This window comes from Cataglyphis hispanica, chromosome 18, assembly GCF_021464435.1.
Source record: "Cataglyphis hispanica isolate Lineage 1 chromosome 18, ULB_Chis1_1.0, whole genome shotgun sequence".
Classification (NCBI taxonomy): Eukaryota; Metazoa; Arthropoda; class Insecta; order Hymenoptera; family Formicidae; genus Cataglyphis; species Cataglyphis hispanica.
Genome location: NC_065971.1, coordinates 4,669,321 through 4,682,201, shown reverse-complemented (window position 1 = coordinate 4,682,201; position 12,881 = coordinate 4,669,321). Strand labels below are relative to the sequence as shown.

The following is a 12,881-nucleotide window of genomic DNA, read 5'->3' as shown; positions in this document are numbered from 1 at the left end:
TGCTTTCTGTCATCATCATTAAAAAATTCATTATTATTGAAACTTGAAATTTCCATCATTATTTGGCATTTAACGAATAGAAATTTAATAATTTGAAGAATGCGAAAAATATAATAGAAACTTGTTTATAATCATATTCATTTTTATCAATTTAAACATTGTGCTTTATTATTTTTATTAGCATTTGCCGGTATATATTGTAATCATAATAAATATAAAATATAAAACTATTAAAATATAAAATTACATTATCTTTTGCGTAGGACAGAAATTAATTATCGCATTGACTTTTGTTAATTATTGATTGAACCTTTTTTAATACCTAATGTAATCTAAATATTTCAATACCTAATACACTATTAAAATCTTAAAAATTTGTCGATAATATTTTAGCGCTTTATATAATGTAGGACTTTCCGAATGCTATTTAGCTTTCGTTTATATTTACGATATTTGTTTATTTCTGATGTTGCTTACCATACAATATTTGTTAGACTTTCAATCACTGTCTGAATAGCGCATCTTTAATATGTAAAATGTAAAATTTATAGAGTCATTGTTTGAATACCGCTCTTCTACATAACACGCAGATTTGACCTTTAGTTATTGTTCGAATACGGTAATCGATCACGAGCCCGATGCTTAAATTTAAATAAGAACATCGCGCATGCAGATAACATAATTGCCGCCACGGTTTCAAATATAAATTACGAAAGCATGTAAAGTAAATTATACTGAATATTCACTAATCAATTATGATGGCAAAGGCAATAAAACTTCCGATTATAGTTATTTAAAAATATTAGACGAAACTAAATTTGAATCAAGATCTCAAACAATTTAAATAACTTTATAATTAATTAATGAAAAAATTCAATTTTTTCAAATAATTTAAACATATCATAACATTTGTTTGAACAGATTGTTTGTTTTTTATCTAAATAAAATAAAACTTACTCAAAATTTTATTCTTTAAAACTTTCTTTTAAAATCTTCCTGTTCAAAGAATCTTAGATAGCGCCGTTTTTATACATCTTGTACAAACCGTTTAAAAATTATAAAAATATCACTTAAGCAATCGAATACTTTTTGTGCAATTCGAGGAAACAATATTACAATATTCTGAATATTCTCCACAATTTGCCTCCAACACAGACATTCAAAGAACTTTTCGTCTCACGTCCTAGTGACCGATAAAGCGCGAATAATTTGCCATGATGAAACCGCGTTGCGATTGCCGTTGATTCGCTACGCAAAGTCGAGAAAGAAATGCGCTAAGCTACGTCCTTAATTAATAGCCATTGTATAATATCTAATTAAGTACGTCAATCGCGTTGTCTCGCTTTCCACACACAACAACAACCGCGAATTCGCCGCGGCTTCTTCTTCCGCGGCGCGTAGCGCAATAATGCGTCCTATCGCAATTGCGCATATCGCGTGTATCGCGTAGCAAATCATAAATCTCGTCTCGCGCCTTGAAGGAGAGCGGAAAACGTAGATCGCGGCATATATCTCGGGGTCAACAACCCGCTTTTACACCTGCATTTAGCGGCCGGGCGGCGGAACATTTTCGTAACCGTTGATTCTTTTGAAACGCTTTGACTGTTTTGGTCGCCGATTCGGATGATAGTTTTTAAAAATCAATTCTTTTAACTGACGAGTACTGGCCTTCAAAAAATTATCTAATTAATTAAAAAAAAAATTAATTTTTATTATTAAAAAAAATAATCGTTCGTGATGCTCTTCAGAAAAATTAAGTCTTGGTCATCATAAAGAATTTTTAAATTTTCTTTTAAATTCTGCTTTTTAAATTGACTAGAACGTGTTGATTTAATAATAAAATTTTTTCATTACTTTATTTCTAAAAAAAATAATTATACGAATTTTAATTCGAGATTTAGAAAAAAAGATTATAGAACCTCATATTTTTGCAATATTTGTATAATCTAATACTTCTCGATATATTTTCTATTGCATTAATATTTATACTTCGTGACTTTTCTGTGAATAAAGATCAAGTATTTTCTAAATATTCGAAAATTTTTTGGTTCAATTTTGTAATAATACTTTAAAAGTTCATGTTTTATTTATGCAAGAATCTTTAGACATTCAATATGTATCTATTTGTAAAAAAAAAATATCAATTCTATGCGCTTTTAATTGTAATAAATTCGTAATATCGTAATTAATAAATTCGTAATGTCGTAACAGTAATGCACGTAACCTTTCGAAAGTGTGATAACTTCCAGTGATCGGGAAACTTCCTGATACGGCATGCAGCGGTTCACGGATCGTTTGCATTGGGAAATGATACGTTTGCTATGCAACAATTAGTACAGGAGTGTACCAACTATTTTGTGCAAAATGATCGAGTATTACGCGAATATTACACCGTCTGATACTTCCTCGCTCTATAAATTCAGACGTACTGGTTTTTGACCGCGTCTACCACAAAAGCGATTTCTCACGTAAAAGCCTCAATAATATGTGTGTGTGTGTGTGTGTGTGTGTATGTGTGTATTAAATAACTGAGAAATCTCTTGGAAACTCAAGTTTCGCAAATTCATGTTTATGTGATTTTCGAAAGTATCGCTCGTCGTTTATATACCCAGGCAATTACGAGTGCTATGACCTGACAATAACATATTAAAGTAGGAATTAAAACAGATACAAGAAAGCTTACGCCAAGCATATACATAATGATATCTTTTCTCAATTTTATATCAATAAGATAAATTTATATTCCAAATCTGAAGTTTTAACTCCGAACTCTGTGTTTGGAGCAGATGCTTTTTATTTTATTTTATTTTTATTTTTAAAATTGGATGATATAAAATAAAATAAAATATCCTTTTCCTCTTGAATTGTATATTCTAATATATCTATGCAATTATATATGGAGAGTAATGTTATACATAAATATATCTATTTTTTAAATTTATATTTATAACATTATATACTACACATATATTCCAATCTTACAGTATAAAAATATATCTATAAAAAAAAATATCTATATTTTATTAATAAAACTGAATTTTTAAGTATTATATTTTTTCTGTAAATGTATCAAAATATCTAAAAAAATATTGGAATTTTAAATATATTTTTCTTCGCATTTAAAAATACATTTAAAAAAATAAAACATAACTCATAAAATTCCATTCAGTTCTTGTCTCGATTGTACCGCAACGAAAGAAATTGAGTTTCGCTTGAAGAAACTAACGCGAATTAGAGTGCATTGCAATGCGCAACATAAAAAAATGCCTTTTCATACTGCTGTGTCTGAATGTTTCGCACTCTAATCCAAAGATCATAAAATATAAATTCTCTCACGCGCATGGACAGGCGCATCGAACTTCTCGCGTGCAAGTCATTATCACGATTTATATACTGCAAAGATGATTGTTGAAGAATATTCAAGGCCGCATGGTCATCGATAAACGCAGCCTTACAGTGCACTTTTAAAATATGCCCTATAATCTCGATTCGTTAATTTATATTTTGATTTCTCAAACTATAAACTTTCACGATTTCAGGAATAAAATTTATTTTTGCCGTTACGAATTTTTATTACATTCATGATACTTAATTATATTTAGCATTAATTATTAAATAAATTTTACATAAATTTTTTGTTATAAAAACAAATTGTTATAATATTTATCATTTTATTTACCATTTGCGGAATTTTTTTTTGTTAGAATTACGCTTTGCCTTAAATTGTATTGCAACAAGTAAACAAACAAAGGTTCTGATGGATAACATGGTGAGTGCGAAAAATTAATCGTTCTCGTTAAAGTATAAAATAGCTTCGGCATTTTGAGGGAATCGATACTTAAGAAGATTTTTCATTCGCACGAGACGCCTCCTCTTATATCGATTTGATTCAAATTCAAGTACATAGACCGCGCGAATGAGCGAGTAGTCAGACCGTGTAAAACTTTTCTCGTCTGAATGAACGAAGCAATTCATGCAATTTTTTAATCTGATTCAATGAATTCTTAGCGATATAATTGTTCCGTTTCTGAGTAGTTGTACCAATCTCGATTATACAAGACCAATTCAATTAGGCTTTATTAAATATCACATATACTGTACATATACTCTAATCAAAATTAGAGCAGTATGTTATTCAATCATTTAGAACAACGCAAATAAACATTTATCAACAACAAACAATTATCAAAGCAATTGAATCAAGAAAACATAAATACATACACTTTAAATAACAACACATATACTAATATGTGGAGTATTTAATAAATAACGTTATTTCTTTGCAATTTGAATCTCATTAAAGTAACGTGTCTAGCAATGTGTTTATAATTAAATAAGCAAACTATGATTGAAAGCTTGTCAGTCTAATAATTAAATAAATAATAAATAAATAAATAAATAATATTAATCATATAAGTTATAAAGTAAAATAAAACTTATTAAAAATCCATAAAAAGCATATCAAAAATATGTACATAAAAAACATTATATCATTGTAAAAATAAAATATGACAATGTAATTAAAAGAAAAATACTATTTGTTTTTTTATCAGTTTGCACGTAAGACACGTTTCCGTGTCTTGCAATCACTATTAATTAACATATACCATGAAATATATCACTATTCGCAAATCACGCAAATTTTTTTATTTCAATTTAACTTGCATTTTATTTATTTAAATAAAACATAAAAAACCACGAGTTTATGGAATTAGAAATCTTAAAACATTTGAAAAATCGTTTCCTCTTCATTGGAAGTCATCAAGCACGCATTACGAGCGATCAATCGACAAAGTCGTTCTCCAGATCCGACGCAACAATCACTCTTAAGCGAACTTTACACGAAAACGACCTTTAACACTTGACATACGAATGATTTGTTTTCTTTAAAATTATTATTTTAACATTTTCTGTCACAAATATCGGACAATATTCAGTTCCAAATCTATATCTGTTTATTGGTCAGGTTTTTTCGAAATAAATAGGAAAATAAGGCGAATGACAATTCACTCGTTTTTTTTTTCTTTTTTGTTGTTCAAAGACAACGACAAGAGTTGAGTTGTCACTCGACTTACTGACTTTACGAATACGAAGATGATCGTTGCGATCCACCGTTGTCTTACCTATCTCGCAGGTGGACGGAGATGTGGTATCGGCACCATTTACGGCGACAACTTACCCCCCCGAGCGAACACGCATGCACGAGGGCTGCGGAGCCCGAGGGAAGCGCGCGCGCGCAGATCGCGTCCTCGGCCGTCGCGTCGTCGTCTCTCTCGACCTCCTCGATACCGGCTTTGCGCGTCCTTACGCGAACACGAACGCGTTCTCACTGAGGCGAGGTCGCTTGCCGCGACTTATAGCGCCAGATCGTCCGCGGGATACCCGCCGAAGGTGGTCACTCGGAGAAGCGCGGGCGCGTTGACCACGCGCATTCTCTTCGCTGCAAATATAAAAAAAAAATCGCATTTATCGAACACCTTGACTCATCCATTTCTCTGCGGGAAATCAAGGAACGTGTAAAAAGCGAAAATACGCAACCTCTCATCTCTCGCGAGATTATAAACCGACTGTTGTTTAGAGAAAATGTATTGTATTTATGGAAGATTATCTCTTTTCCGTAAATTTTAGAATCTCAGTATTTAATATTAATAATAAAATTTAAAATTGTACTAAAATTGATATCAAATTGAATAAATAATATTCTGTTACATTAATTTCTTTCTTTGCCATTAACACTTAATTTATGAATTTTTCTCGATATATGCATTACCACTATACTATCAATAATAAATATAATTAATAAAAATCAAAATTTTCTAAATTTTATAAGAATTCAAGGCTATTCATTTACTTTTTCGACAACTCTTTGTATAATATCATCAATTATGAATAATTATAATCTGTAAATATTTTTTTAAATCTCTATCGAGACATTGTATATTAAACACAATCCTATTTAATATTAATAATGATGTAAAATAATAATAGTTATAAATGACGATTTTTTTTAAAAGAAGAAAGATTCCAGGGATTATAATAATTTGCTTTTATTTATTTCTCGTACATATGGATATCTTTTGTAAAAATAAAATAAAAATTACTATAATATGGAAATTTTAGAAAAATAATGCTTTTTGCGGAATCATTCCTATAATAACCATTCTAATAATTTGTCATATCGAGCAATCGGTCTCGATCATAAACGAGAGAAAAAACGAGAGAAAAAAACTTATATGAAAGTAGCACCCAATTTCTAAAATTTCAATATAATTGATAACAATTATAATTTTTCTCCTTCTCTTCAAAAAGACGTTTTGGCAATTAGCCAAAATATCGAAATTTAACAATTTCTGGGCAAAATTTTGAATAACATTTCAAATTTTACCAAAAGATTCTATGATTCATAAATTAATTTTGAAATAGAAAAATTATTGCTAGTTTTCACTCTATGTTTTCAGATCTCTGTTGTATTTAATCGTCAAACATTTTTCGAAATATCTTATATACTCTAAAACTCTATTCAGAAAGATCCAGTTTTATATAGCTTTATCGATTGTATCCAAATTATTTTATGTTTAAAAAAAAAAAGAGAGAGTCCGCGAGTTTCGCACGCAACACCTACGTCCACCCACGTGTTCTTCACTCTTTCACCCTCACCTTCCCTAGAGCTGCGCAGACCTTGTCAGAGTGCGACCAAGTAACGAGAATACGCAGCCTGGAGTACGTAAGCCGTCGCATCTATGTATAACCGAACCTCTCAGGTGAGGCTATTCATTCATTTATTAAGCAGCTAGCTCCGAATTATTGGAACATTAGCTTGATTGGATGAAACTGGGCACGGCCTATAATACACGGGATCTGTACTGCCTTTCCTATGTCATTATCGATAAATACTTCAACACCGGCTGTGCGTTCTACACGCGACTAATGCCGAAATTTAATATTTAATGACTGAAAACGTTGCTTTTATCCTAACTTGAAATGTTTTATTATTACTCAAAACATCAAGTCTCTAAAATATAAACTTTGAAACTAATAAAATACATAACATATTATATATAAAATTTAAGAGTAGTTTTGAGAAAACGTTTAATATATAATATATATTACAATTAAATATGCAATTAACATAAATTTAACGTAATTATTAACTTGGTGCTATACAACAATTTGCTGACAAAATTAATATTTAATTATTCCGATGAAATTACGCACACTTAGATGGAAGTTACTGATATCGTGACTGATCTTAAAAACTCTATAATATGTTACAAAGATATATACTTTCTTTGATCGAAGAGAAAATCATAATAATATTTTATGAATTTATCAATTTCATTAATCTATTTATTATTTGGTAGTATTCAAGCAGAGAGAGAGAGAGAGAGAGAGAGAGAGAGAGAGAGAGAGAGAAGAGGAAGATTTCCGTTATCTAAATGATATCTAGAAAAATTTGAAATTATTTTAATTATTTTAATTATTTATTATTTTAATAAAGAATAAACTCTCTAAATATATATATCATAAGAATATTGGAAGATATATTTCTGAAATAAAAGTGACTGTGCTTCTTATTTATCAAATGCAAGATTCTGTAGATATAAATTAAGAACTAAATTAGTTATATAATAAAAATAATGTTTTATTAAATTTTTTTCAAAAATTGCAATAATTATTTTGTGTATTTTTCTAAAAAAAAAAATAGGTTTTTCTACTAATGCTGCTTACACACTAAATATATGTTCATTAGATGCGATATTAAAAAAAAAAAAAATACGAATAGAATATCATTAGAGAAAACAATAAAAATGCAACACAATAAAAATGCAAGCATTTACTTAATATATAAAAATATGTATATAAAATTTATAAATAATATAATTTTTATATATTTTTTTATTATGGCAATGTCAAATCTATTTTTTGTACACTGATTTAATCAATTTAATCAACAAGATATAAAATAAACAAGTATAATTAGAATAAATTTAATACATAAAAGAAATTTAAATTAATTCATTCATTCACATATAGGGAGGACACAAAGAAATATTATGATGTATTTTTAAATGTTTTACTAATTTAAATGTTAAATTATTTTTAATGCTTTTTAAAAATACTAAATTACTCTACTTTTTTTCTCTCTCCTCCCTTTAAGAAAGCATAAATATTTGCAGCCAATTAATAAATAGCCAATTTATAAATAGGCCATTGCAACTATTTGCAACTTAAAATAACAAATATTTTGAAGATATTAATATTTATTACTCACCGGTGTTGAATTTCTGAAAAAAAATCGCCAAAAATTTCTGCAAATTTCGTTGAATTTCAGAGGAAGCCGTTAAATGTCCAAATGCCAGCTAGTATCTATAAGAAAAAAAATTATGATATATAAGTATACATATATAAACAATATAAAAATCAGAATAAACCTACGGAATTCTAAAAATATCATCAAAAATATATGTCAATCTCAAAATGTATTTATTTAATAAATTATGCAGCAAATTATTTTTAAGTTAACAGTAATATGCAAATCTAGTTTTAAAAATCTTAAAAGAATTATTATCATATTCAATAAAAATATATAACAATTGCATTTGTGTGTCTAAATCTAGACCGAGAGAGAGAAAGAGAAATATCGAACAACAACATGAGTTAGAATAACAGACGTAATGAATATTATACTTTACTAAAATTACAATGTTTTGAATCGTTCGATCGACCAATCGGAATAAAAAAGACACTGATTTTTTCTTTTAGTCAGTGAATTAAACGCTTCGAAGCATTTATAGTTCTAGATACAGTGCATTCATTGCTCACTATTTTAATGCGTCATGTATTAATCATGTTTTATTCGTCATTTATTTTAAGATTTATGAGAAAAGTGGAATTTCTCGGCATTTCGCAAGTAGAAGCTTGAAAAGAAACGTACAAAAGTAATTTATCAATCTCGTACAACTTGTTTTCGATCCAAATGTTCCGTATTCATTTCCGATCTGCGTACACACTTGCAACCCGTTACTTCGAACTATCATTTGCAAAAATGCGAGACGCTCATTTTAGTACTTATACCCGCCATAGGTAGCGCTGAGAATCATTATTGCCACACATATAACATCGATAAAAAAAATATGCTATAAACTATTAAGTCTTACGATTAACTCACAAATGTTATTGCAAATAATCGAGTCTGTTTGGCTGAATTATCTTTTTTTCGATTTATGTTTGAAAGACCGTTAGACTAAAAAGATCTATAGCCCGATTATATCTCCATTGAAAAAAATTGCTCGTATTTTTATCACTTGAAATTTCGGTCTAATATACCATAAAATTACTAAATAATATCACAATTTATTCAAAAAACTATTGCTATTACACAAATAATTACATCTATTTGGCTCGATTATTTATTTGTCGGCTTATCTATGTGGATATTATCGGTGTTTCTGCCTTTTTACGACACGACGGTTTCTCGCGAAAGAGAAACATGAAGTTGCTGCAAAAGCCCGTCTAACAAAGAGAGTGCGCAATTAGTTCTTAAGAATTTTTAAATGAAATTTTGATAAAAATGGCACGCGTAGACATTAGACTTATAGTAAATCTTTACTTATAAATCTATATGTAAACTCGATTTCAAATGTATAGCACTTAGAAAGACCGATAGAAGAAAAAGATCTAATGGCCCGATTATTTTCACCGAAAAATAATCGTTCGATTTTTGGTACTTGAAATTCCGATCTAATACGCAATAAAATTATGAAATAATCGCACAATTTATTCAGAAGACGATACTATTGCGAATAATTACATCTATTTGACTCGATTATCTCTTTGTCAGCTTACCTGAGTGGATATTATCGGAGCTCGGAGTCTCTGCTTCCTTACGACACGACAGTTCCGCCCGAAAGAGAAACATGAAGTCACTGCAGAAGCGCGCGTAACGTGTTTAACCAATCAGAATAAAAGCGCCAAAATTTCTTGCGTTCTGATTGATCGAGCAAATGAAGTATTTGTAGCGTCAAGTGGAAGGTGCAATCGATTTGTATATAAATACGATTTTTAAAATTTCAATAAAAGTGTTTAGATATAATATAATATAAATGCGCGCGCGATATAGATCACAAATCTATAAATAAATTCAATTTTAAATGTACAAGTATATAAAAGATAAGATAAAAGATTCTTATGGGGAAATATCTCCACAGAGAAATTTAAAAAATTGACGAATATAATATATCACATACATTATTTAAGAGTTGCAACGGAAGGAAGGGATATAGATTGACTTTCTCGTAAATATTTCAATTACTTTACAGAGGAATAAATTATTTGTTAATCTCTTAAAATCATTTTTATTCACCAAATTTTATTAAATGAAAATAACTGGTTGTATATAATAGTATCCTGTAAAAATAAAAATGTGAAATCTTTTTACATGCATACATACATAAATATGTTTTCATGTTTGTTATTATTAAAATAGAATCTATACTGATTTGTGCTGAGTTTTAATACCAAAAAAACTAATAGCTAAACAGTTGTGTAAATCATATCTTTTATATATATTTTATTAATATCAAGATTAATTTTTAATTTTCATTATATATATATATATATATATATATATATATATATATATATATAATACTTTTATTAAAGGGAGAAAAATCTGAATATACTTAATAAAAGAGACACTTTTCAAGTTTTCATTCAAAAGTCTACTAAATAAAATCTTTCTAGTGTTAAACTTAAATTACATTATTCTTACAACATAGGACATGGAATATGTTCGTACATTTTTGCAACCGCTCATGAACTCTTCTCTAGAGACCACACCATCTCTATTCGCGTCCATCTTCTCAAAGAATCTATCCACTTGGCTATCAACTATGTGCTGAATAATTTGCGCGTCCTGCGCCATCTCATAAATAGCGGATATTATGACTAGCATCTCTCGTCTCGTGATGCAACCGTCCCCATTCTGATCGTACAACCTGATAAACAGTAAATCTAAAGAGAGTTGCATCCGTCATCTCCACTATTTTCGAGACTATCAATTCGAAAACAATTTCTTTAGTTTAGAAAGAATTGATTCTAGATCGTTCAAAGAATTTAATAATAAAATTAATTAATTCTCTTCTGATCCTGATTATAGAATAGATATAATGTTTTCCCTCAATCCTCATGATTATGAGAACTCGTTATTAATATCAAGTTATATGAAACAAGAGACGCGAGATAAGCTCTCACCTGAATATCCAGGAAAGTTTTTGGTCCACATTACCATTGATAATCAATGTCATAGTTGCAAGAAGATCGCTGAAGCTAACAATACCATCACCATCCCTGTCAAAACTATTGAACAGGATCTGCGCGTACCTGGCCGAATCACCTAGCGGGAATAATTTGGTGTACGCGTACATCAAATCGCCAATCATCACACAACCCCTGGGACACAACTGTTTGAAGGCGCGATACAATCTGCGAATCTCATCTTTGGAGAAGCCAGTGCGCCAAGTTAGAATTGACAGTTGCTCGGGGAGGATGTACATCGAATTTTTATCCTCTTCTTGAATACTCTCTATAAAAATATAATCAAATATAGTAATGACAGTATTTAAATTATTGAAAAAATGCTGATTGTGCGCGCAACACAATTCTTAAACTAATTTTGATTTAAAAATTTCAAACTGTTAATGCCAGAACTATTATTTCTTTTTTTAAATTATAGTACATTTGATGGATACTTCCCATTAAATTTTTTACATTAACAAAGTGCAAGCCACATAAATGTAGTAAATAATAATTAATTAAATAATAATTAAAATTATGTTGTTTAAATCAAATATATATCTTAACGTACCAGTAATTTTTTGAATGCTTTTCCTCATTTTCCTTAGACTATTTTGCATCTTTATCGAAAAGCTTGATCGGCAAAAAGACTTACAACTATCTTTGCTGTCGATGCTGTTGAAATTTGACATTCTAAAAAACTCAAAAGGATACAAGGAACACGACAGCGGAACAACTTGACAGCAATCAATGCTTTTCACGAACGAAGCGGAACTGACGTACGTGCTGCAGCCAGTTGTATGGAACAGTTTTGATGGAGCCTGCAGTAGCCAAAATATTTAGACAATTTAGCTTGGCATGTCTGCAAATCTCAAAGCGAAACGTATGAGCGGCGTCCAGACGATCATCTGCTCACTGGACATCCACATTTTCAACAGCATTTTTTTATGCAGTCTAACAAAGAAGTAGATTAATTTTTTTCAAAATGCAATTATAATTTATTATCATTGTGATTATTAATAATTTGAATCGCTAAGTAAAATTATTCTTGGGTATGTTTTATTTAAATACTTGGATTTGTATATAGATCTTAATATAAATTTCGTCAAGTCGTTTCTTATCATTTTGTAATTGAAAAATAAAACTAAAATTTGACTCGATCCGAAATTCATTGCAATATTAGCGTTTTAAAAATTAATTCTCGGAAAAGAAAAACAGAAAACGATAATTTTGTAAACATTCCTTGGAGAATACATCTCTGGAATTTCTTGCCAAAAATTTGTGCGAGTAAATCAGAAGAAATATAGAAACATTCGTGTGCAAAATGATTTAATTACATATCTCTTCGCGAATTTATCTTTATATGTATAAACAATAATTATAATAAAAAAAAGGTTATAGGTAGACTATATGATTAAATTTCAAAGAAGGGATTAAGTCTAAAAAATCATCTATCAACAAACCTCTTTGTATAAAAGAGCGCTAGATAGATTTTCTCTTCCAAATGCTATTAATAGATATCAGATGGATTGGAAACTGACTATTACGATAATAAGAAATCGCAGAACATCGAGCTGATAATTTAC

The 12,881-nt window shown here is 29.4% G+C and overlaps 2 protein-coding genes across 7 annotated transcripts in view; both read right to left on the bottom strand.

Annotated features, from left to right (window-relative positions):
• Positions 1-9,905, bottom strand: part of LOC126856248 (protein stum) — a 30,056-nt gene extending 20,151 nt beyond the window's left edge. For 2 of the 5 annotated variants that reach the window (XM_050604591.1, XM_050604592.1), the window contains exon 1: positions 5,124-5,308. Coding sequence is in view for 1 of the 5 variants with exons in the window: in XM_050604589.1 (XP_050460546.1) it covers positions 2,225-2,276 (52 nt within the window). In the remaining 4 variants the exon portion in view is untranslated. Of the gene's footprint in view, positions 1-2,224; positions 2,401-5,123; positions 5,309-8,272; positions 8,368-9,846 lie in introns of those variants that run through there. The other 3 variants (XM_050604593.1, XM_050604589.1, XM_050604594.1) reach the window with 3 other exon arrangements.
• Positions 9,906-10,359: 454 nt separating this feature from the next.
• Positions 10,360-12,881, bottom strand: LOC126856307 (hippocalcin-like protein 4). 2 transcript variants are annotated; one of them, XM_050604714.1, is made up of 5 exons: positions 12,759-12,881; positions 11,867-12,249; positions 11,254-11,584; positions 10,799-10,997; positions 10,360-10,407 (listed from the first exon to the last, which is right to left on the bottom strand). In XM_050604714.1, exons 2-5 carry the CDS (start codon positions 11,985-11,987, stop codon positions 10,360-10,362), a joined length of 699 nt encoding a protein of 232 aa, XP_050460671.1. In that variant the 5' UTR covers positions 11,988-12,249; positions 12,759-12,881. The 2 variants fall into 2 exon arrangements, with proteins under 2 accessions (XP_050460671.1, XP_050460672.1); XM_050604715.1 differs by lacking the exon at positions 12,759-12,881 and having other exon boundaries at positions 11,867-12,610.

Excerpts from the sequence above, each read along its gene's own strand:
- LOC126856307 (XM_050604714.1), bottom strand. The coding sequence starts at position 11,987 with ATGTCAAATTTCAACAGCATCGACAGCAAAGATAGTTGTAAGTCTTTT. Across the intron at positions 10,998-11,253 it reads AAACTTTCCTGGATATTCAG|GTTGTACGATCAGAATGGGG; the intron begins GTGAGAGCTTAT and ends ACTGTTTATCAG. Across the intron at positions 10,408-10,798 it reads TCATGAGCGGTTGCAAAAAT|GATACTATTATATACAACCA; the intron begins GTACGAACATAT and ends TTATTTTTACAG.